Source organism: Xiphias gladius, chromosome 16 (assembly GCF_016859285.1).
Source record: "Xiphias gladius isolate SHS-SW01 ecotype Sanya breed wild chromosome 16, ASM1685928v1, whole genome shotgun sequence".
NCBI classification, from domain to species: Eukaryota; Metazoa; Chordata; class Actinopteri; order Istiophoriformes; family Xiphiidae; genus Xiphias; species Xiphias gladius.
The window spans coordinates 28481967-28507692 of NC_053415.1; the positions used below are offsets into that span (position 1 = coordinate 28481967).

At 46.2% G+C, this 25726-nt stretch overlaps 1 protein-coding gene across 1 annotated transcript in view; it reads right to left on the reverse strand.

Annotated features, from left to right (window-relative positions):
- Positions 1-25726, reverse strand: part of ttn.1 (titin, tandem duplicate 1) — a 203856-nt gene that overhangs the window by 3029 nt on the left and 175101 nt on the right. The window contains exons 203-234 of the mRNA XM_040148273.1: positions 25385-25681; positions 24545-25132; positions 24035-24337; positions 23608-23904; positions 23226-23513; positions 22765-23070; positions 22230-22532; positions 21822-22127; positions 19934-21697; positions 19470-19763; positions 18970-19254; positions 18563-18862; positions 16371-18437; positions 15888-16190; positions 14041-14346; positions 13493-13783; positions 13074-13373; positions 12553-12858; positions 12045-12347; positions 11516-11797; positions 10759-11352; positions 10166-10453; positions 9749-10048; positions 9350-9652; positions 8876-9178; positions 8184-8768; positions 7788-8090; positions 7201-7500; positions 6511-7086; positions 6101-6406; positions 5329-5934; positions 95-5193 (exon numbers count right to left, since the gene is read on the reverse strand). Coding sequence (XP_040004207.1) covers positions 95-5193; positions 5329-5934; positions 6101-6406; positions 6511-7086; positions 7201-7500; positions 7788-8090; positions 8184-8768; positions 8876-9178; positions 9350-9652; positions 9749-10048; positions 10166-10453; positions 10759-11352; positions 11516-11797; positions 12045-12347; positions 12553-12858; positions 13074-13373; positions 13493-13783; positions 14041-14346; positions 15888-16190; positions 16371-18437; positions 18563-18862; positions 18970-19254; positions 19470-19763; positions 19934-21697; positions 21822-22127; positions 22230-22532; positions 22765-23070; positions 23226-23513; positions 23608-23904; positions 24035-24337; positions 24545-25132; positions 25385-25681 — 19052 coding nt within the window. The remainder of the gene's footprint in view (positions 1-94; positions 5194-5328; positions 5935-6100; positions 6407-6510; positions 7087-7200; positions 7501-7787; positions 8091-8183; positions 8769-8875; positions 9179-9349; positions 9653-9748; positions 10049-10165; positions 10454-10758; positions 11353-11515; positions 11798-12044; positions 12348-12552; positions 12859-13073; positions 13374-13492; positions 13784-14040; positions 14347-15887; positions 16191-16370; positions 18438-18562; positions 18863-18969; positions 19255-19469; positions 19764-19933; positions 21698-21821; positions 22128-22229; positions 22533-22764; positions 23071-23225; positions 23514-23607; positions 23905-24034; positions 24338-24544; positions 25133-25384; positions 25682-25726) is intronic.

A 25726-nucleotide genomic window follows, 5' to 3' on the forward strand; every position in this document is an offset into this window, starting at 1 on the left:
AACCAATGCAAATATGTCACTTTTTTCTGTCCGATTTTATCTATAAATTATTGAAAGTGAATAGTCGAATAGTTTGAGTTTTAGAAAATGTTACCTTTCCATCCTTCATCCATGAGATTGCAGGTTTGGGCTCTCCTGTTACCTTCACTGACAACTTGACGATAGAGTCAGGGGTTGCAGTGACGTCGCCCAGACTAACAGAGAAGGTCGGCTTCTTTTCAAGAGTTGGTGACATCACTCTCTTTGGTGACTTGATTGGAGAAGTCACACGTTCCTTCTCGGATGGAGTTGGGGATTTTGGAGTAGGGGACATAGGTGTTGGGGATTTTGTTTTTGGGGATTTTGGTGAAACTGGAGACTTGACTCTCTGAGGTGACTTGATTGGCTCAGGAGACTTGACTCTCTGAGGGGATTTGACTGGTTCAGGGGACTTGGCAAGAGGGGACTTGGCCTCTGGAGAGGCGAGTGTGGGAGGGGCAACTATTTTCTCCTTGGACTCAGACTTACGGATCGTCAGAGTGAAATGGGCCTCTTGTTTTCCTCCTGCATTTTCCACCAGCAGAGTGTAGCTGCCTTCATCTGACATTTCAACAGCAGAGATCTTGAAGGAGGAGTTGTATTGAGTGGAGACAATGTGGTGACGGGCAGAGGAACTAACAACTACTCCTTCATGCATCCAGTTGATAGAGGGTGCTGGGTCACCAGCCACATCACACTCAAATCTGGCGAGGTCTCCCTCCTCTACAGTCAAAGACTGCGGTTTGGTCAGGATCTTGGCAGGAACACTAGGCTTCTCAATTGACTTCTCAACAACAGTGGTGGTCTCTTTCACAGTTTCAGTCACAGTTTCCTTCGCTGTTGTTTTAGAGGAGGAGACGTGATACATGTCTGTTCTAGTCATTTCTGGCAGAAGGGAGGATGGAGGCTCCTCATCTTTGCGGAGGGAAGAGAAGGCAGCATATTCTGCTTCTGCTACATCTAATGTGGCATAGTCAGAAGTCTCTCCTTTGGTGTTCTTGCAGACCACACGGTAAGTGCCAACATCTTCAGTCACACAGTTGAGGATCTGGAGGGTCAGAACTCCACTGATATTGGTCATGTGGTATTTGCTGCTCTGACTAATCTCTTTTCCATTATGGAACCACTTGACCTCAGGCTCTGGTTTGGCCTGGACATTCAGGGTGAACCTTGTGTTGGAGCCATAGGGTACACGATGAGATCGCATCCTGATGGTAATACGTGGGGCATGGTCAAGGCTGAAGGGAGCCTGTGTCACCACCTCAACCTTCCTCTCCACTGATCTCCTCTCTGATCTCAGAGCCTGCTTCCTCTCCTCATACCTGGATGCAAAGTCAACTTGAGGAAGGGCCACTTCTGTCTTCACAGCCTTTCCTGGGGTGGGATATCTTCTCTCAGGTTCAGGCATTGGGAGCTTCTTAATTGGTTTAGCAATATATTCTGAGGTAAAGGCAGTCAGGTGCTCAGATTCAACGGCCTCAGAGACTGTCACAGCAGTGACGGTTGTTTCCTTTTTCGAGGTTCGTGTCTTCTCCTCAAACTCCATGCGTTTGAGTTCACTCTTGTAAGAGGAGATTCTCTGAGCAGTTGTGTGTGGACGCAGCAGCTCCTGATCTTCTCTCTCTTCATACACCCTCTGCTTCTGTCTAGGAGGTCTGTATGTGGCTTTGTCGTGACGCTGGCGAAGCTCAACAAAACTTGGGCCAGCCTCATATTTAGATGGAATTCGATAGGAGTCATATCTTTGGACGTCTTCTCCCTCTTCATCATCACTGTATACTCTTCTAGGGGATGAGGGACGCAGGGCAGACAGCTCAAAGCGAACTGGGCTGAGGCTAGGCGGAGAAGCAGAGTAGCCAAGCTCCAGCTCATCCTCCAGACGAAGCCTCTCCTCCTCAGTTCTCTTCATGGACAGATACTCATTCACAGGTAGCAGCAGTTCCTCATCTGACAGGTCACCCAGGGACCTCCTCCTGATCCTGTGGTAGGCATCCATCTCAGGGGAAGGAGTGCGGTGCCTTGCAGGCCTCACAGTCTCCAAGTCATCCTGAGTCATGGATGAGATGCGCCACTTAGGTTTATATTGGTCCTTGATCCTGATTGGCACCTCATAGAACTGCTCCCACCTGGAGAGACGAATACGTTTCATCCTCTTCTGCTGGATTTTCTCCATAGGCTCAGGGAACTCGTACTGATCCCGCAGCTTCTTGTACCATTTCATGTCAGAGAGTGGCTTGAAGTGCTTTATTTCCACGTCCTCTTCAAGAACAGCTGGGTTAATGACACGAGGAGTGGGGACAACATATGGCATACGTAGCCTCTTCTCGTCTGCACGCTTCTTCCTCTCCTCTTTTTCTTTCTGTATTTCAGCCTCAGTCTTCTCACCTTTCTTAGTTGTCACAGCAGGTTTGAACATGGTGGCTGCCTCCCTTACAGCTTGTACTGCTACGGGTGGTAGAGGTGTAACAACAGTGCCAGTCAAAATCTGAGACAGCCTCACTTTTTTGTCTAATTCCTCCTTTCCAGATACCTTTTTCTTCTCCTTTTCGCTGGTCTCATATTCCTTCTTAACATGAGTGACACGGTCTACTTTGAGCGTTGCCTGGCAACTGGCAGATCCAGCAGAGTTGGTAGCAGTAACTCTGTATACGCCAGAATCCTCAGGGAGAGTGTCTCTCACGTGAAGGATGAAGTAATCCAGACCCTCATGGACAACCTCAATAGATGGTCCAAAAGCTAAAGGTGTGCCATCCTTCTCCCACTTCAGTGTGGGATGGCCGGATACTCTAATCTCAAAGCGCACGTTCTGGCCCTCCCTGCACTCGACATTTGCTAGCAGGCGTTTAAACATGGGCCTCAGGGTGAGGTCTGCTGGTTTAGGTCGAGGCACAACAGTAAGACGAGCCTTACAGCTGTCATCACCATACCTGTTACGGGCGACAACACTGTATTCAGCATCATCCTCATCCCCGAGTTTGTGGATAATCAGCTGGTACAGACCCTTGTCACTTATGAAGGTATATTTCCTGTCATCATGTCCAGGGATAAGTTTCTGTCCTGATTTGTGCCAGATGACACGAGGTTCGGGGTGAACAGTGATGGTGACACTAAAGCGCACATCCTCACCAATGTAGGCTGTACTGTTGACCAGAGGAAGAGTGAACTCTGGTGGTTTCTGAAGCATTCTGGCAGTGTCAACTCTGCGCTTTGTTCTCTTGACCACACGGGTCGTGAAGAAGTTGCGGTAAGATCTAACACTCTTGATAAACAGCTCTGCGTAGGCACTGTCCTCACCATACTCATTCACAACCTTGCATCTGTAAGTGCCATCATCTGCTCTTGTGACCTTGTGGATGGTGATTACAGCCAGGCCATCCTCATATTCAATTTCATATTTGTCACCAGCTTCAAGCTGCCTGACACCACAGTACCATGTCACTTCAGTAGAGCTATCATAGTTGTCAATGTTGCAGATGAATTTCACACTGTCTCCCTCATTCACCACTGCATGGCCAATCTGGCCTGCAAGAGGACCATGTTCAAATGGAGCAATCTTTACCTTGGCGACAAAGACACCACGCTGGGCCCTGATGGAGCCACCACTGGCCACACGGGCTGCGGAGACAACAGTGCTCCACTCTTTCCTTACCATTGTCTGGTAGTATCTCTTATGTCTGCTGGTTGGGATCGCTCTGGTGCTGATCTCCTCTGCAGGCTTGGTGAGCCAAGGATGCGCCAGAGCCTCAGCAGAAGTCATACGATGTTTACGTTCCTTTGTCATTAAGCGGTCTGTGAAGTCTAATGCCTCAACACTGACCTGCATGAAGGACTCATCATCATAGCTGTAGGCTGCATTGGAGATGTTGTCAATCATCTGTTGGTTGGTTTCAGCTGTGAACGGATTAAGTCCACTAAGGAGTACATAGGCAAGGACACCAACTGACCACATGTCAGTGACAGTGCTAACCATGTCACACTGATGGATCTCAGGGGCAGCATACTCTGCAGTGGTATACTGAATCTTCATTTGGTCTCCAGGAGTCAGGTGTCTGGACTGGCCCAACTCAATAATCTTCACATTAGAGCTGCTTTTTGTTGTGTACACAATGTTCTCAGGTCTGATATCAAAGTGTCCATAGCTCTGAGCATGCAGGAATTCAAGAGCTGAGCAGATCTGCTTGATGTAGTTAACAATCTCACGCTCATTAAGCTCAAACTCAGCTGTGCTAATGCGCTCAAAGATATCAGTACCAGAAATGAAGTCATAGATCATCACCAGCTCCTCAGGGCTGTCAAAAGACTCATGGAGGAGGAGGTAGTTAGCATGTTTGGCAAGGTTCAGAGTTACAATTTCCCTCTTGACTATTGCTTGATCAGCTCCTCTCACTTTGACAAATTTAGCCATGTATGTCTTCTCAGAGCTGATGTCAACACAGCGGTGGACGATGCCAAACTGACCTCTGCCCAATTCCTCTGCAATACCATATTTGTTGTGCATATTCTTGGCATCAGAGTGTTGAGCCTTGCCCTGAGGGACATGTCCAGTATCGTCAACCTCCTTGTCATAGAGCAGAACTCTGGATTTGTCCTCCTTGGTCATGACAGGTCCACTGGTCTCAGATGGAGCACTCTTTCCAAACTTGTTTTCAGCAATGGCCCTGAACTGATAGCTGGTTCCACCAAACAGATTGATAACGGTGTAGCGGGTGTCACGGGACTGGGCAACACGCTCCCACCTCTCAGCAGTGGTGGCACACTTCTCAATTATGTAGTTGATGACTTTGCTGCCGCCGTCATTTGCTGGGGCCACCCAGTTCAGTGCAACTGAGTCCCTGGACACATCACTGGCTTTGACACCACGTGGAGGATCAGGAACATCAGCAACATCCAGCTCAACTGTCTGTTGGTCAATGCCAAATCTATTCTTAGCACAGACAATGTAGAAACCAGCATCTTTCTTTTCCACTCCGTTGGGGAACACCAAAGAAGTGAATGACCTGGTGACAATGACCTGGTAGTGGCCATTGCTGTCAATGAGATCTTGTCCCTTCTGCCATGTGATGACAGGATCCGGTTTGCCACTGAAAGGAATCTTGATATTGACCACCTCTCCACGCAGGGCAGGGATGGCTTCTTTGTCCTTCAGGTTCTTCGGCAGGTGGATTTTAGCAGGGACTAGAAATTAGAGAAATAGTTTAAGTGAGATGTCATGTTTTAATTGAATTTTAAAAACTGTTTAATATGCTTATGTTGATTTTGTACAAGTCATTGTTAGTGTTAGTTGGTGAAATTGGGTATCTGTGAGCTTACTTTCAACATCCAGAGAGACTGTAGCACAGATGGAGCCTCCCTGGTTGGTGGCTCTGATCTGGTACACAGTCGAATCTTCCTCATCAGCCTCGGTGATGACCAGCTGGTGGTAACCGCCCTTGAACTCCTGGATCTTGATCTTCTTTCCGTCAGAATGGATCTCCTTTCCTCGTCTGAACCATTTAATCACAGGCTTGGGCTGTCCTGTGATCTTGCAGACAAGGGTAGCATTGCTCTTGTACTTGATACTCATGTTCCTCAGCTCCTCCTTGAAGGCAGGAGCACGGATCTCAATGGCTGTGGCTGGAACGATAGGAGCTGTCTCCTCACTGTAGTCACTCTGTCCTCCGAGGTTCTCACACTTCACGCGGAAGATGTACTCGACACCCTCAGTCAGACGCTTGACGGAGAACACTGTCTGTTTGATCTCGTCTGTGGTCACCGGAGTCCATTCAGTCCATTCCTTCTTGTCCTTCTTGTGCTTCTTCTCAAGGCAATAGCTCTTGATCTTGGAGCCACCATCACTGAGTGGAGGCTTCCAGGAAATGACACAGGAATCCTTGGTGATTCCAGACACAAGTGGTGAAAGAGGTGGGGATGGTTTCTCTGTGGATAGGAATATGTAAATCAGAGGTCAGTACATTTGCACAGTTTACCTAGGTATCTCTTTACAAGTGAACTGATATGATGTATTACAGTTCTATGCCTACATTTAAAGATGTGAATTTATGAAGGACTTTGAAATATAAATTCGACGTTGGAATAAACTTACCTAGCTGGCTCTTGATAAGAATAGGTGAAGTGAGCTCCAATGGCTCACTGTTACCATAGCGATTCTGGGCATACACACGGAAGAAGTATCCGGCACTCTCAATGAGGTTAGGGACACGGCAAGATGTGCCATTAATGGATGATGATACCAATTCCCACTCTGTGCCCTCCTTGTCCTCACGCTTCTCCACTATGTAGTTGGTGATCATGCAGCCTCCGTCGTCCTTGGGAGGCTTCCAGCTGATGATGACAGAGTTCTTCAGGAGGGCGTCCAGGACAATGGGACCCTGAGGCTTGTCAGGTTTGTCTGGAAACAGAGGTATTATATTAAATTATATATAAATCTGATAATATCCCCTTTACAAATGCATGTGTTGTTGCACTCATTGCAGGTAATTTACATGAACATACCATAGATTTCAACATTGAACGCAGTGTCAGCCCTGCCAAAGTGGTTGTGCAGTCTGATCCTGTATTTGCCTCCATGGACTCTGCGCTGCACATTCTTAATGACCAGGTGTGTGTAGTGCTCCGTAGTCTCAATACTGATGTCTTCTGTGTTTTCCAGGGTCTTTGCCCCATGCAGCCACATGATCTTTGGCTCAGGACGGCCGATGTAAACGCCATGTATGCGCAGAGTGGTTCCCAGGCCAGCGTAGTAGGTTTCCTTCAATGGGTAGTTGGGGTGGAAGGATGGAGCAGCCTCCAACACCAGGATGCCTGTGGTCTCGGCTTCTCCGGCATCATTGACAGCCTTGCAGGTGTACTCTCCCTCATCCTCTTGCTGGTCGGTCATGATGGACAGGGAGTGGTTGCGACCGTCAGAGCTCATCTCGTACTTACGAGACTCGACAATCTCCTTGCCAGCATGATACCACTTGATGTCAGGAACAGGTCTGCCAATAATCTGGCACTTCATGACAGCCGGCTGGCCAAGCTTGGCAGTTACTTCATCCATTTCCTTTCTTAGGCTTGGTTTAGTTTCAACTGTAAATACAAAACAACAAGGCAAAGTTATTTATTTAGTAATGTCATTCTGGATAAACAAGTTAGGTAAATGCCTAAACATAATTTTCACACTTTATATATCAGTATACCCACCACTCAGTTTGGTTTTGATGCATGTGGTAGTCCTACGAGGTCTGCTCATTCCTGTCTCATTTTCAGCAAACACTCTGAACTCATACTCTGTAGCCTCAGCCAGTCCAGGCATAGTGAAATCCTTTTCCTTCAGCCTCTGCTTGTTGCACTTCTTCCAGGTGCTCTCGATTGTTTTTCTGTACTCCACCCAGTAGCCTAGGACCTCCTTTCCACCGTCACACTCTGGAGCTTGCCAGCGGATGGTGATGAAGTTATTTGTCACTTTCACTGTGTCAATCTCACCTGGTTGGCTTGGCTTGTCTGGAAGGAAAGAAATAAAAATAATTAAGTTAAATTAACAGCTGTTTTGTGACTCACTGATACCAACAATAACCACTGTATCTTTTTTTGATTCAGGTTTTATTTTGCATGAAACTCTACTTCAGCCAACTATTGGAGGTTAACTGGATCAACTGATTTCACTTGGGTTTACTGTAAAATTTTACTCACAATTGCTTGTCCCATGTCCATTAAAATTCCATCAACTATAATAATTACAGTGCTATTAATTATTGGTAATTACACTTTATTAGGAGAGAAAAACTCACCAAATGGATCCTTGCATGTTACTGGGTCAGACACAGGACCAGCCTCACTCTCACCAATGTCGTTGACAGCAACGATGCGGAACTGGTAGTCTGCTTCAGGGGTTAGTCCAGGCAGAGTAAACATGGTAGAGGTGATCTTAGTCTCATGGCGGCACCATGTCTCAGCGGACACTGCCTTGTACTCAACAAAGTAGCCGGTAATGGCAGAACCACCGTCATCCTTTGGTCTGGACCAGGCCAATGCTACAGAGCTCTTGGTGATGTCCATGATCTCTGGTGGGGTGCTGGAACGCTCAGGAGGACCTGGTTTTAAAAACATAAAGGATTTTTTGAGTCATCATTGAATGATCTCATTCAGGTCAAAGACGCCGAAGACTGAAGAAGTGGAATACTTACAAAGAAGAGTCTTGGGCACCAATGGCTGCTCTGACTTCAGAGAGGCACTAATACCGAAAGAGTTCTCAGCTGTGACCTTGAAGTGGTACTCTGTTCCCTCCTTCAGGCCCTTGACAACCAGCTGAGTGTCAGTCACTCTAGAGTCCACAGTGTACCAGGCGTTTCGGGCTGCCTCACGTCTTTCCACAATGTAACCCAGGATCTCTGAGCCACCATCATCCATGGGTGCCTTCCAGGACACCTTAACAGAGTTTGCCTGGATCTCCTCAAACAACATTGGTCCCTCCGGCGAGCTTGGGCGACCGATGACCTTCACCTTGATTTGGGCCTTCTTCTTTCCAACCTTATTCTCCAGCAGGAGGTCATACACACCAGAATCGCGCCTCTCAGCTCCCTTGATAACCAGCTCACTGACATCCTCGGTGTAGGCGATCATGGATGTGGCAGAGACTGCACCGCCATCCTTCGACCACTTGCAAATTGGGTGAGGTTTACCCTTGATGGGTACAGAGAGTCTAACCACTCCTCCCTGACGGACCACATACACATCTTTGTATTTCAGCTCCAGGTCAAAGTCAGGAGATTCTGGATAATAATGATAGTTCCAAAAGTCAGTTTTATTCTACATTAGTTTTAAACATATACAAATGATCTTAGTGCAAGTATAGTAAATGTAACCACTGTCTCCTTACCAAGCATTTCAGTCACAGTGACAGTTCCAGGTACCTCAGCAGGCTCTCCAGAGCCGCCAGCATTGCAGGCCATCACACGGAATTTGAACTCCTCGCCTTGTGGCATGTTGGTCAGCGTGTACTCACAGATCAGAGATGGTGTGGTGTTGCACTTGATCCAGGCCATAGTGCCTGCTTTCTGCATCTCAATGAGGTAACCATCCACCCTTGCGTCTCCCTCATCGTCGGGAGGACTCCAAGCCAATGAAACAGTGGACTTGGTTGTATCGGTGATCCTTGGGTTCTGAGGACAGCCAGGTGGATCTAAGTAGGGATGAGAAGTATGTCAGTATTTCCAGCTGTTGTTTCAAAAGATGAGTCTGTACTTGCACATGCAAGTGCTTTTTTAAGATTTAAGTTGTCACTAATTATAACTATGAATTCACAGTTTTCTCTAAAAGACCTATAACAACATCTTCCAAATTGTTCTCCTACCAATGGGATCAGTTGCCACTGCTGATTTGGATGGCAGACTTGGTTTGCTCAGTCCTCTGGCATTGATAGCAGTGATTCTGTGTTCGTACTCCAGGCCCTCGATCAGCTCTGTTGACCTATATCTGGTCATGGTTACAGGGTTCTTGTTGGCACGCACCCATCTGTCAGACCTGACTTCTTTGCGCTCAATGATGTATCCGGAAACTTCAAGGCCACCATCTTCATCTGGCGGGTTCCAGGCCACGGTCATACCATCACGAGAAACATCAAATATGCTAGGACGACCAGGAGGTCCAGGCATATCTGTAGAGCAGAGGAGATATGTTACATAATTCTGTGTGTATAGTAATATCGGCTGAATGTGTAATCTTGAAAAAAAAAGAGAGCCAGAACTCTTACTCTTCAAACTTCTGCAGGTGAGGATCTCAGACTGTAGGAACTCTCCGGTGCCATAACGATTTATGGCAGCTGCACGGAAGACATACTCATCTCCCTCAATCAGGTTTTCAAACTTGAAGGTTGGTCGGCTAACAGAGTCACAGACAGGCACCCAGCCAGGTCTGTGAGCATCACGCTGCTCCACCACGTAGCCACTGATTGGAGCTCCGCCGTCTCTGAATGGAGGATCCCAGCTGCAGGTGATGGTTGTGGCATCAATCTCATCAAACCTGATGGGTCCCTTTGGTTCATCAGGTTTAGCTAATAAAAGGGGATTAACAGAATGAATACATACAGTCACTTTATTGTAACCTGCTATTGATAAGCATCAGCAATACATAATGAAATAAAAATAACAGGTGAGAGATGGATTCTTACAGAGGATGATGACCTTGATGACCTCCTTGATGATACCAACGGTGTTCTTCACCTCCAGGGTGTAGTCACCAGTATCGTCAATGGTGGTTTCAGACACAGTCAGTTTGGAGAACTTGCCAGTGCTCTTAATCTTGACACGGTCTGTGATTTTCATCCTGCTGTCGCTGAAGTACCACGAGCAGACGGGAGGAGGCCTGCCAATGATGGGAAGGTCTAGCTCCAGAGTCTTGCCGGCCAAGACATTGACAACCTTCTGAGGAATACTGGAGAAGTCCACCACGGGCATCACTGGAAAGGAAAAACAGAGATACAAAAATAATGTAAGTACAGTTTTCATCAACAGTAGGGAAATAGATTGTGAAATAGCTGTGATGATGTAATAAATGTTAATGCTGAGCAGAAAATCAACATGTTTGGTACATTTTCAGGAGCCAAGAAAAGCAACTTTTGTATTTTTAACTTTAAGTTTTTCAAACCCCTTTGGTCAAATAGCCAAAGGACTGGCAGAATGCAGTGTTTTTCTTTGCATGCTTTTGACTAAAATAATTTAAATATATTTTACTGCAGGTAGTAAACTGTTTTGCGTCTGTTACCTCTCTGTTCCTGTACAGTGATGGCTGTAACAAGCTCTTTGGGCTCGCTGGCTCCTCTGCTGTTGATTGCCCTGATTCTGAACAAGTACTGTTCATTCTCATTCAGCTTCTCAATGGTGTGCTCAAAATCTGTGAGTTTCAGTGTGGCCACCTTCATCCACTTGTCGGTGCCGAACTTGCAGGCCTCAATGACGTAGCCTGTCAATCTGCTGCCACCATCATGCTCAGGCTTCTCCCATCCCAGGGTAACAGTGCTCTTGGTGACGTCTATTACCTCCAGCTTGTGTGGTGACATAGGCACTTCGCAAACCAGGATGACGTCAGGAGTCTCGCGGGGCTCTCCAATTCCATAAATGTTCACAGGGAGGACCCGGAAGTAGTACAGCATGCCCTCCATCAGGCCATCAATCTTGTAGGATGTCTTGCCGCACTTGGAAGTGACGGTCTTGTAGGCTCTCATGGAGGCCTCACGCCTCTCAATGATGTAGTTGTTGACAGGAGCACCGCCATCTACGGCTGGGGCTTCCCAAGAGATGGTGGCAGAGTCTTTGGTCAGCTCCTTGATCTTGATTGATCCAGTTGGTCCAGGAGTATCTAACAATAAAAATTCATTCTGTAGTTAAAATATAATATTTCCCAAAAGCTAACGTATCATATAAAATAAAATCCATGGCAAAATAAATGTTCTAGTAGCGTTAACTTCTAAAATAACAGTATGACCTATTTCAATTCACTTCTCGGATTTTCATCAACTTACCATAGACCTTGACCAGTATGTTGACTTCCTGTTTCCCAGCAGAGTTCTCGGCCATCAGTGTGTACTTGCCAGCGTCGTAGCGGTGGACCTTATCGATGATGAGAGTGGTGGATGTGTTGTTGACCTCGATGAAGCCTCTATTGTGGAGGTCAACACCTGGCTTGCTCCAAGTGATGGCAGGAGTGGGACGACCAGTGACATTGACAAATAGGCGGAGGGAGCCACCAGCGCGTAGGCAGATGGTCTTCTTTAAGTCATTGTCGAGCTCGAAGTCAGGAGTTTCTGTGTGAGAGGATGAGATAATTAATATATGGCCTTTAATGTTACTGATATAGGAATTTATATGTAACCACATCATGAAAGAGTTGCAAATAAAATCTACTCTGTTAGAAGAAGAAAAGTCACGAATGAAACTAAATTTGAACCTGGTGTACATGTTGATTTTTATATGTGAATGTGAAAGTTTGCATTTTGTTATGACAAGAACATGTGCTAAACTCAGGTGCTGTATTATTTCCAGATTACTTACCAATCCTCTCCACAGGCTCAGTCTCAGCACAGGGTTCACTGAAGTCTCCTGTACCATTGATGTTGATGCCAGCCACTCTGAAGCAGTATTTCTTGCCTGCAGAGAGCCCGGGCATCACATACTCTGTAGCACGCAGGGTCTTTTCATGGGCCTTCTTCCATTCCTCTGCTCCAGCTTCCTGCATCTCCAAGATGTAGCCGATCACATCAGCTCCTCCATCCTCTACGGGGCGGGACCAGGCCAAGCTTATGCTGTCAGCACGAGTGTCAGTGATACGAGGGATAGAAGGAGGAGCAGGGGTGCCTGAGAGGAGAGGATGCAGGAATGAAGATCAATATCTGTGATGTTGTAAAAGATTTACTTATCTTTTTACTGGACAGTGGGTTACCCATTAATCTTGTCACAAAAGACAGATATAAAAAGATCAGATGCATACATTTAAGATCATCAGTCAGATAATCAGTTGCATGTAATGTTATGTATTTAGACTTGAACAAACTGGACTTACATGTTGGCACTCTGCAGACGACATACAGAGAAACCTCGCTGGGTTCGCTTTCTCCAGCCTTGTTGATGGCCGTCACTCTGAACTGGTAGATGTTGCCTTCGGTCAAACCAGACACATTCAATGTGGTGTCCAGGTGAGCTCCATCCCTGTTCACCTTCACCCAGCGGGCACTCTTTCTCTCATGCCTCTCCACCAGGTAGTGGACCAACGGGCTGCCGCCATCGCTCTCTGGCTTCAGCCACTCGATGGTGGCAAAGTCTTTTCCTGAAGCCAGGATCTCTGGAGCACCAGGAGGAGTTGGCACAGCTGAAGGAGGACAAAATAGAGGGGCAATTGAGTGTTAGAGATTATAAAGATTTCACTTGTGGTTTCATTTTTACAGTCAATCTAGTACTGTTTCCTAGGCTAGGTTTTGGTAAGATTTATCTTGTTTTCATTTAACAGGGATGCTTGTTTAAAAATAAAAGAGCAGGGACTCTGTAGCGAAAGAGATTTTTTTGGGAATATTTAAAAGCACTTACTGAAAGTGTTTCTGGCAACCATGGGCTCTGACTGTAGGTGGACTCCAGCTCCATACTTGTTGACTCCCCGGACTCTGAACAGGTATTCGGTGTTCTTGAATAACCCAGTGATGTTGCAGGTCAGCTTCTTGCACTCGGAATGCATGATGACCCAGTTGAGCCTGTTGGTGTCACGCCTCTCCACAATGTAGTGGGAGACCTCATCCCCGCCGTCCTCGAGAGGAGGCCTCCAGCTCAGGGCGCATGACTCCTCTGTGATTTTTCTGATTTGAATGCTGCCTTCACACACTCCGGGTGTGTCTGGAAAAAACATATGTGCTCAGGGTATGTTGCTTTGGATAACTGCGACAAATGAATGCTTCCAGTGTAATCTTTAAATGCGCTGAATTAAATTGTTGAAAAATAAAAAAGCTTCTTACCAAGCACTTTGACATTGACCTCAGCAGTCTTGGTTCCGCTTACATTCCTGACCGTGAGGATGTACTTTCCAGTGTCATCTCTGTCACAGAATTTGATGATGGCCATGGCCCTGGTGGGGGTGTACTGCAGGTGGTACTTTTCACACAACTCCAGCTCCCTGTTGCCCTTGGACCAGGAAGCCTTGGGGTCCGGCCTGCCTCCCACTGCAGCGTCCAGAACCAAGTCTGAACCAGCTCTGACCATCACAGTTTCAGACAAGAGTTTGCTGTCCAGCTGGGCCTTTGGAGGCTCTGTTGAGTGGATACAAAGTATGTGGTTGTGAAACAACTTCTTGATAGTATAGTACTGCTTTGCTGAGACAGTAATAAGTTCACATTAAATTAAATCTATATGTTAAAGTCTCAAGGTGTTGCTCAAACTGAATGAACAGGAAACATGAGACTGTTTCCTTTAACTGTCATCATTTTATTTAAGGCTTGTTAAGGTCAGAAGGTGAAAGTATGCTGTACTGGTGATATTGTATCACAGTCACAGATGAAGATCTTACCAAAGTCGGTCTTGCACTGCACAGACCCAGTGGACTCTGAGGGCGTACTGAAGACCTGGTTGGCATTCTTGGCGATGACTCTGAACTCATAGGGTTCTCCCTCTCCCAAGGCGGTAACAGTATAGAAATTGTCTGTCACATTGGTGTAGTTACACTTGAGCCAGCGGCCATCACCGGTCAAAGTGTATGGCTTACGCTCAATGATGTAGCCCACAATGGGGCTGCCACCATCATTCAGTGGAGCTGACCATTTGAGGGAGACTGTGGTTCTTGTAACATTTGTGACTTCTGGCTTACTTGGTGGATCTAAATATCAGATCAAAAAAAAATTCAGACACATATCAATGGAGTTTTAAGTGAAACACTGGATATTGATACTAAGAAGTGTCAAAACTCACCAACTGGATTTTGAGCAACTGCTCCCTTGGAGGCCTCGCTGGCTTTGCTAAGCCCAGCACTGTTCATGGCATAAACCCGGAATTGGTAGTCCAGGCCTTCAACTAGACCTTCCACCTTGTAGTTACACTCAAAGCAAGGGATCTTATTCTCCCTCACCCACAGGATATTGTTCCTCTCCTTCTTCTCAATCCAGTAGCCTGTCACTCTGCTCCCGCCATCATGGTAGGGCTCCTCCCATTTCAGGGTCATTGTGTTAGCAGTGACGTTGAAGACTAAGGGCCTTGTTGGTGGGCCAGGAGGTGCTGTGATTAAAAAAATTTCATTTTGTTGTTGAGCACAGTCACCTAAATTACAGTCTCAATCAATAGAAGGCATGCATTTTACAGACAATAACAGTCTAAGAAATGCTTTAAAAAATCTGTTCTTTAATATTCATACATTAAATTAGCGAGTAAGCCAAAAATTTAAGGAGTAATACTTACTGAAAGGATGCTCTGCGACAATAGTCTCAGACTCAGTGGGCTTGCTGACACCAAATCTATTCTCAGCAGAGACCCTGAATGTGTACTGCATGTACTTGGTAAGGTGACTGACGTGGAGAGATGTCCGCTTTACACTGGAATTGATCAGCTGCCAGGCCGTGGAACCAGACTCACGCTTCTCCACAATGTAGTTGGTGATGTCAGTGCCACCATCATCCTCTGGTGGTTGCCAGTTAATGATGCAGGACTCAGAGGTGATGGATGAGATTTCTATGGGTCCGGTTGGAGGACTGGGTCTACCTGTGACATTCACTTCAATAGTGAAGGTCTTGGTTCCTGCTACATTCTCTAGAGTCAGGTAGTATTTACCACCATCTCCTCTCATGGCTTCCTTGACTGAAATGCTGGTTTGGTCCTTGGTTACTTTGATGGAGACTCTGTCTGAGCTCTTCAGCCTCATCTCCTCCAGCTTCCAGGTGACTTTAGGAGCAGGTCTACCACTGATGGGAACATTGATGGTGAAGGTGCCGCCAGACCTGCATGTTATAAGCTGGTTGGTGATCTCACTGAGGTCAGCAGCAGGTTCAATGTGAGGCTCTTTGACCAGCACAGGAGCCAGAGTTTCCGTGGGCTTGCTGTAGCCAGCTTCATTCTTAGCCTTCACACGGAAGTCATACTCATCACCCTTGTTGAGCTTTTCAACCATATAGGTGAGATTCTTGGTGTTGCCAACCACAACCCATTTGTCTGTACCCTTTGGCTTTGCCTCAATGACGTAACACTGGATGGGGCTGCCACCATCATTCAGTGGAGCTGACCATTTGAGGGAGACTGTGGTTCTTGTAACATTTGTGACTTCTGGCTTACTTGGTGGATCTAAATATCAGATCAAAAAAATTCAGACACATATCAATGGAGTTTTAAGTGAAACACTGGATATTGATACTAAGAAGTGTCAAAACTCACCAACTGGATTTTGAGCAACTGCTCCCTTGGAGGCCTCGCTGGCTTTGCTAAGCCCAGCACTGTTCATGGCATAAACCCGGAATTGGTAGTCCAGGCCTTCAACTAGACCTTCCACCTTGTAGTTACACTCAAAGCAAGGGATCTTATTCTCCCTCACCCACAGGATATTGTTCCTCTCCTTCTTCTCAATCCAGTAGCCTGTCACTCTGCTCCCGCCATCATGGTAGGGCTCCTCCCATTTCAGGGTCATTGTGTTAGCAGTGACGTTGAAGACTAAGGGCCTTGTTGGTGGGCCAGGAGGTGCTGTGATTAAAAAAATTTCATTTTGTTGTTGAGCACAGTCACCTAAATTACAGTCTCAATCAATAGAAGGCATGCATTTTACAGACAATAACAGTCTAAGAAATGCTTTAAAAAATCTGTTCTTTAATATTCATACATTAAATTAGCGAGTAAGCCAAAAATTTAAGGAGTAATACTTACTGAAAGGATGCTCTGCGACAATAGTCTCAGACTCAGTGGGCTTGCTGACACCAAATCTATTCTCAGCAGAGACCCTGAATGTGTACTGCATGTACTTGGTAAGGTGACTGACGTGGAGAGATGTCCGCTTTACACTGGAATTGATCAGCTGCCAGGCCGTGGAACCAGACTCACGCTTCTCCACAATGTAGTTGGTGATGTCAGTGCCACCATCATCCTCTGGTGGTTGCCAGTTAATGATGCAGGACTCAGAGGTGATGGATGAGATTTCTATGGGTCCGGTTGGAGGACTGGGTCTACCTGTGACATTCACTTCAATAGTGAAGGTCTTGGTTCCTGCTACATTCTCTAGAGTCAGGTAGTATTTACCACCATCTCCTCTCATGGCTTCCTTGACTGAAATGCTGGTTTGGTCCTTGGTTACTTTGATGGAGACTCTGTCTGAGCTCTTCAGCCTCATCTCCTCCAGCTTCCAGGTGACTTTAGGAGCAGGTCTACCACTGATGGGAACATTGATGGTGAAGGTGCCGCCAGACCTGCATGTTATAAGCTGGTTGGTGATCTCACTGAGGTCAGCAGCAGGTTCAATGTGAGGCTCTTTGACCAGCACAGGAGCCAGAGTTTCCGTGGGCTTGCTGTAGCCAGCTTCATTCTTAGCCTTCACACGGAAGTCATACTCATCACCCTTGTTGAGCTTTTCAACCATATAGGTGAGATTCTTGGTGTTGCCAACCACAACCCATTTGTCTGTACCCTTTGGCTTTGCCTCAATGACGTAACACTGGATGCGGCTGCCACCATCGTGCTCGGGTTTCGGCCAGCCCAACGACACAGAGTTGTCTGTGGTGTCCAGGATGTCCATTCTCTTTGGAGATGCTGGCTCTGCAGTGGCAATGACAGGCTCAGTCAGCTCAAACGCCTCACCCACACCATGCTGGTTCTCAGCTGAGACTCTGAAGAAGTATGGTACTCCCTCTAGAAGGTCCTGGATCTTCAGGATGTGCTGCACGCACTTGCCACCAGACTGCTGCCAAGTGCGGCGGCTAGCCTCGCGCCTCTCAACAATATAGTGATGGATTCGGGCCCCACCATCATTGAGAGGAGGCTCCCACATAAGTGTGACCGAGCCTCTGGATACCTCTTTGAAGACAACAGCCTGTGGAGGTCCAGGAGTGTCTATCACCTTTACAGTGAATGTAATGGCCTTGCTGCCGCTGGCATTCTCCAGGTTAATAGTGTATTTTCCTGTATCATTTCTAGAACACTTTTCAATACTTAAAGAACTATAGCCGTCTGTAGTTGTGATGTCTGACATGATGCCCAGCTCTGCTCCCTCTTTCACCCAGGTGGCAATGGGAAGGGGCTTTCCTCTGAAGTGGATGCCCAGGTGCACTGAACCTCCAGCCTTGACAATGTGTGTCTGCTTGAAGGTGGCGTCAATATCTACTTGCGGTGGTGTTAGCCTGTCTACAGCCTGAGCAGGCTCTGGAGTCTCCTTTTCCTTGCCTCTACCCACATGGTTGACAGCAGCAACACGGAACTTGTACTCAGTTCCCGTCTGCAGAGCAGTTACCACATAAGTTGTTTCTGCCACCAGCTCCTCATTTACCCTTTTCCATTCTTTTTCTTCTCCCTTCACCATCTCAATAATGTAGCCCAGGATCTCCATGCCTCCATCATCCAAAGGCTTGCTCCATTCCAGACTGATGGAGGTGTTGGTGGAGTCAGATACACAGACTACAGATGGAGCACAAGGAATATTCTTTGGCTCTGCAGCTTTGATAGGTATAGAGATGTTGCTATGAGCTCCAACACCAGCGTCATTCACAGCCATGACACGGAACTCATATTCCATATCCTCTGTCAGGTTATGCACCTTGTGAGCACATTCAACAATGGGCTTCTTGTTAATAACCTTGTAGAACCGGATAGTCTTCTTTTCTCGTTTCTCCACAATGTAGTACTGAATGGGGTTTCCTCCATCAGATGTTGGAGGAGTCCAGGACAGGGTGATGCTTTCACCTGTCACTTCAGTGGCATCAGGAGTGCCTGGAGCATCAGGAGTAGCTGAGCGAAACAATTTTGATAGATGAGTTCAATGTTGCATTGACTTAATATAGATGATGTTGATGTCTAATTTTTCTTTTGTCTGAAATATTAAATAAAAAAAGCCTTTCAATCTTTCCACTTACTGTATTGCAGCTGTGCAATGATGGGACTGGATTCCAGAGGTCTGCCGACTCCAAACTTGTTAACAGCAGAGACCCTGAACTGGTACTCATTGGTTTTGATGAGCTTCGTTGCATTGAAAGTGCACTCCTTACATTCATCAGACACCAAGGCCCACGAGATCTTGGCGGTCTCACGCTTCTCAATGATGTAATGTGAAATCTCAGAGCAGCCGTCATTCTCCGGTGGGTTCCAAGACAGTGTGCACTTGCCCTCTGAGATGTTACTGAAAGTGATAGGTCCCACTGGCTCCCCAGGTGTGTCTGCATCATGTATGTGTGTGAAATTTATGTTAGAACATAAACAAATAAATATGGTGGTGTAAAAGAGTGTATTGTAATATAAAGGGAAAAATGTCAAAACTGAGTACCTTGGACTTGAACAAGGATGTTCTCCTTCTTGCTTCCAGATCCATTGGTAGCTTCCACAGTGTAGAGGCCGCGGTGTGTACGGTCAGCGTACCTGACAAACAGGGTGCTGGATCCAGCTACATTGATAATATCCATCATCTTTTTGGTAACTTCCACACCGTCTCTGTACCATACGACCTTGGGAACTGGGCGTCCAGTGATGGTCACCTTCAGCCTGATGTTGTCTCCTGCCTTGACTGTCAAACCCTCAAAGTACTCTGGGCCAAACTCAATATTTGGTGTTGCTGGTTTTGAGAAAAAAGGAGAGGTACTAGAGCTTTTACAATGTAATTTTAAGAAAGCTGAGCTTAAAGGTGTGGTTAATACTGTCTTTTACTCTTAGCCAGTGAGCAATTAAAGGGCAACAAAAGCAGTGTTTATCAACTACATTATTTACCCATCAGTCCTGAGTTTTAATATTACAACCCTCTAGGCCCCTCGCTGTTCTGTCATTACTCACCGTTCTCACTTCTGACTACAATCAAGCCAGAGGAGTTGGAGGGAGGACTGACAACGCCAATGGCATTTCTGGCGATGACTCTGAACTCGTAGCGTTCATTCATAGCCAACCCAGTGACAGTGTACTGGCACTCATGTACGTCGGTCAAGTTGGCCTTGAACCAGCGGCCATGTCCTTGCCGTTTCTCAATGTTGTAGCCGGCAATCTTGCTACCACCGTCACGTTTGGGTGCATCCCATTTCAGCGCGACTGAGTCACTAGTCACATCAGTGTAGTCGGGCTGGCCAGGAGGATCTGAAAGACAAGATACATCTGTAAACTTGTTTTGCCAAAGTGTTTTCATTGTAACTACATTTTAGTCAGGATTTATAACAGAAATAATTGTGCTAAATTATAGTTTAAATATGCTGTATGTTTGAAGTGTAAGCAAAGAAAATAATGTAATCGTCTGAATCAGCACTCACCAACAGGACTGACAGCCATGGTTGACTTGCTCTCATCACTCATTCGGCTGAAGCCAGCATCATTCTGGGCATAGACTCTGAAGGAGTACTCAAGGCCCTCAATGAGTTCCAAAATCCTATATTCCATTTCTTTGATCAGCACAGTGTTCACCTTTTGCCACATGATGCTGTTCTTTTCCTTCTTCTCCACATGGAAGCCCTGAATGGGGGTACCGCCATCATAGATGGGCTGCTCCCACTGGATTGTCATGCCATCGTTGGTGATATTGTACACAACAGGTTTGCCTGGTGGGCCTGGAGGCCTGAATTGGTGCTTGGCAATGACCATCTGCGAGATCAGAGGCTCGCTGACACCATATCTGTTCTCAGCACACACTCTGAACTGGTACTGGACACCCTTGATCAGGTTGGGGACCTTGAACTGAGTACCCTCTACACTGGAGCAGGCCATCTTCCAGTCAGGCTGGGAGCTGTCATGCTTCTCCACAGTGTAGCAGGTGATATCTCCACCTCCATCGTCATTGGGTTCATCCCAGGAGATCATGATGCTTTCAGCTCTCACTTCATCTAGTCGGATGGGTCCAACAGGCTTTGATGGTGGTCCAAGTGTGATGACGTGAATGTGGAAGGATCTCCTGTTGACCTTGTTGTCAAGGGTCAAGGTGTATTTACCCTCATTCTCCTTCTTCACTTTCTTAATCATTAGTGTGGCTTTGTTTTCTGTCGTCTTGAAGCGTACTTGGTCACTCTCCTTCAGAGGCAGGTTGTCCTTCAGCCACAGAACAGAAGGTCTGGGTTTGCCTTTGTATGGCAGCTCGATGTGCACATTGTGACCCAGACGAACACTGATGTTGTTATCTGGGTACTCTGCAAGGCTTGCCTCAGGAGTGATAATGTAGTCAATGACCTTAATAGGCCCAATCTCAACAAAGTCGCCCTGTCCCTTCTCATTCCTGGCGGCAACTCTGAAGAACATTTCTGAGTGCTCCTTGAGTTTCTTGACTTCAAACTCACATTGTCTGCTGGTTCCTCCCAATGACCATTCCCCGTCCTTTAGCTTCTTTTCAATTATGTAGTCAGAGATTATGCTGCCGCCATCGTAATCAGGCTTCAGCCAATGCAGAGTGACAGACGTCTTTGATGAATCCTTCATAGACACCTCCTTGACTGGTCCTGGAGTCTCTGTGGCCTTCACGGGCTCAAGTGTGTCACATGGATCACCAACACCATTCTCATTCTCTGCTAACACACGGAATAAGAAGGATGTCTTCTCCGAGAGATCTTCAATGGTGTATGTTGTGTCTGTGCATTTGCTTGTCACTGCAGAGTAGGATCTCTTGGAGGAATCCCTCTTCTCAATAATGTAGTTCGTGATCTCAGCACCACCGTCAAGGAGTGGAGGCTCCCAGCAGAGAGTAACCTTTCCACGGGTCACGTCCTTCAGGACCAGGTTTCTGCACTGAGCTGGTGTATCCTGGACTTTCACAGACAGGGTCAGTGTCTTGGGCTTTCCTACACCATTCTCTATCTTGACTGTGTACTTTCCAGTATCAAGCCTGGTCACTTCACGCATAACAAGGACTGCGGTTGTGTCTGAGTGGTGGAACTCATATTTGGGATTGTGATCAATGCATTCTTCTCCCTTGCTCCACGAAGCAGTGGGAGCAGGTCTGCCCTTAAGAGGAACAGACAGCTCCACATCCTTACCAGCCTTCACAATGTAGTGACTTCTCATGGCCACATCTGAGTCAATCTGGGCCTCCTCTGTGAAAATCATTAAAAATATTCAAGGTCACACAAGGACTGCTATAAGTGAGCAAGGTAAGAACAAAACAAGACATAGTGTTGTAAAGACACTTCACATTTTCAATATCCAAAATAAATTTACCCAGGATATCCTTAGCCTGTACAGGTTCAGTCATCTCCAGAGGCTCTCCACGGCCAGCATAGTTGACAGCAGAAACTCTGAAGAAGTAGTTGACATCTAGTTTTAAGTCATGAACTGTGTACTCTGTTGTCTTGACCTCTCCCTTGGTGGTAATCATAGCCCATTCTTTCTCTCCCTCAACAAGCTTCTCCACCATGTAGCTTGTGACCTCACTGCCTCCATCCCACTCTGGCTTGGACCAGCCCAAGGTGATGGATGTCTTGGTGGAGTCCATCACCTTCAGCTTGCAAGGCTCATCTGGTGGATCTGTAATTAAAATGTATTTATTAGGTCTACACCTAATGTACATTAAGTGTACATTTATCTTTCTTGTTTTTGGTGGTAATCTGTGAATGTTAGACAACTTACCAACTGGGTCAGCAGCCTTGTAGTAGTCTGATGCATCAGAGAACGGTCCCTCTCCGGCCTTGTTAATGGCACAGATGCGATATTGGTACTCATTTCCTTCTGTCAGGTGGTAGACAGTCTGTTTGATGTCAGTAACAGGGTCTTTGTAAACTCTGATCCAGCGCAGGCTCTTCTTATCGCGTCTCTCCAGGTAGTAGCCAGTCACGGTGCTACCTCCGTCCACACCAGGTTTGTCCCATTCTACCACCATGGTGGACTTGGTGATGGTGTTCACCTCAGGAGTACATGGCTGGCCAGGAGTAACTATAGGAATAGACAGCAAATATGTTAAGGAAATGCAAATGTTCAGATAATGAGAAACAATCATGATAAAAATTTGAAAAAAGAAAAACCAAGAAGAAAGACAAAGGACAGTTGCTGCAGAGTAATTATTTGGTGTTCAATAACCAGGAAAGGACTAGACTTCACGTCAGTCCATATGACTGACAGTCCACTTATGCCATCATATTCAGCACACTACAGCCCCAAAACTTACCAAAGGCATTTTTAGCGATGACAGGCTCTGACTCCAGTGGCTCTCCAACTCCATACTTATTAACACCCATGACGCGGAACACATATTCATTTCCACGCATCAGCTTGCTGACAGTGACGTATGTCTGCTCGTGCTTGTCTGAAATTGTCGACCAGACCACTCGGCTGGTTTCGCGCCGCTCAACAATGTAGTGGGTCACCTTGGAACCTCCCTGGTCAGACTCAGGCACAGGTTCCCAGCTGAAGATGATCCTGTCTGCTGTGATGGAGTTGAAGTTAATGATGCCGGCTGGGGGTCCAGGTTTGTCTAAGGGGAGGTTAAAAAAAAAAAGATGAAGAGTATATGAACATCAAATACAGAGATTATAGAAAGTTGCATTCAATAACAGGAACTCAATTCAAACTGATTAGGAATTCAGAATTTTTTAAATGTCTAAGTGCGAGGCAAGAATTTCTAAATACCCAGAATTTCAATCCTGATGGTTGCAGATGCTGATCCAAAAACATTCTTGATCTTGACCTCATATGAGCCTGTGTCGAAGCGAGTTGCATCCTTGATCAGAACAGCAGAAGAGTCTGTTGCACTTTCGACACATATGGTAGAGGTTGTTACCAGCTCCTTTCCATTCTTGAGCCACTCAATGGTTGGCAGAGGCTTGGCAATGATTCCAACTCTGAGCTTAACTGATGCTCCAGCCTTGTACTTAACTACGTCCAGATACTCTGGAGGAAGGTCAATAGCTGGGGCACCTGTAGGATATGATATATTATTATAAGTAATGTATAAATAAATCCAACAAAATGAAGCAAGAAATGTAACCATAGATTAAAATTAAAATCTCACCACATGCGTCAACACAAGTGACTGGGCCGGCAATAAGAGAGGGGTTGCTGACAGACCCAACAGCATTCTTGGCGTACACTCTGAACTCATAAGACTCATCCTGGGTCAGCCCAGATACAGTGAAGCCCAGCTCAATGATGTTTGTAAAGTTGGCCTTCACCCATCTTCCATTGGGAGCTTCCCTCCTCTCCACACTGTAGCCAGTAATCTTGCTGCCACCATCGTATGGAGGCCTCTGCCAGGCCAGGCTGACAGAGTTCTTGGTGACTTCTGTGATACGGATGTTTGCTGGGGGCTCTGTAACATTAAGTGAAAAAGATGCCATTGTAATGAAACACAGGTAAAGAGTTTTCTTAGTGCAATCAGATATATTTAAGGCTCTCAGTCCCCTAAACTAGAGATACAGATCCAAATTAAAAACACTTACCGCAGGCATCAATAGCAAGCACCTCTTCTGAGGTCTTGCTCATCTTTCCAATACCAGCAGCATTTTCAGCTGCCACCTTGAACTCATAGATGAGGCCAGGGCAGATGTTTGTAACTCGCCATTGGTTTCCTGGGATTGCTGTCTTATTGACTTTTTGCCAGAGGATGCTGCTCCTCTCCTTCATCTGGAGATGATATCCTATCACAGGGTTTCCACCATCATTAACTGGCTCATTCCAGCAGACTGTCAGGCTCTCTCTAGATACATAACTGACCCATGGTGTGGATGGAGGTCCAGGGATGGCTGTAATGGACAGCATACATGTGAATGTTTATTCAGAACAATTCACCGTCCAATCACACACATACTGTCAATTATTAATCAACAAAAAGTACGATAAAACATGTTTAAATAGAAGGAATTGAAACTAAAGTTTAGTACCTGTAGGTCATACTAAAATAACAGGATCATTAAAGCTACACGACAATGTATTCAAGTGGCCTGACTTACTGTATGGAAGCTTTATCATGACTGATTTGCTGTCAATGTGGTCACTGACACCATAGCGATTCTCAGCCTTGATTCTGAACTGGTACTCCTCTCCCTTGGTCAGCTTAGTCACCTTGATCGAGCTTCTGGCAATGCTAGTTGACACCTCTGCCCAGGTAGGAGTGCTGGTTTCACGTTTCAGAACAATGAAGTTGGTAACAGGACTGCCACCATCATACTCTGGAGGAGCCCATTTCAGACACACTGTCGTCTCGCCCACCTCTCCAATCTCAACTGGACCAACAGGAGGTCCAGGCCTGTCCAGCACAGTGAAGATTATGAAGATCTTTGTGGTACCTCCTGCATTTGAGGCAGTGACTTCATATTTGCCAGCGTCACTTGAAATGCTTTCATTTAGAGTGATTATTAAGCTGCCTGGTGTTACTTCTGTCAGCAGCCTCTTGGATCCCTTGATGACAAGATTGTTCTTGGACATGGTCACCTTAGGCATGGGTCGGCCGGTGAGAGGAATCTCAAAGGTCAGATCGGATCCTGCTCTCACATAAACTGTATTCTTGGGGTAGTTTTTCAGGTCAAACTCAGGAGCCTCTGTTGAAAAAGAATAAGACAGGACTGTGATAAGTATGGAACTTCGGAAACTAGTACCCCATCAGTTTCATTATATCGCAATATGGCATATTCAATCATTATTATACATGATCTATTACCTTTGATTAAAAAAAATCCATCTGTAGAAATATATTAAATAAATGTTATGCATGGTATCCTATTTTCTAGGGATAATAACAGAATTATGACATCAATAACATGAAAATGTAGTAGTAAAACTAGAGGTAATACCATGTATTTCCTTGACAATAACAGGTACGATCATCTCCTTGGGTTCACTGAGTCCGGCATGGTTCTCAGCACGGACTCTGAAGAAGTACTCAGCACCCTCCCTTAGGCTCTTGATGGTGTGAGTCATGGTCCTCACAGTTGCACACTTCACCCACTTGGTCTGTCCCTTCTCCAGCGCATCAATAAGGTAACCAGTAACTCGGCTACCACCATCGTATTCTGGTCTTGTCCAGGCAATTGTAACACTGTCCTTGGTAACATTTGCAACTCCAAGTTTCATGGGTGGACTTGGTACCTCTATAACAGAGAGTAGGAAGTTTTATCAGGAATATCTTGTCAAAA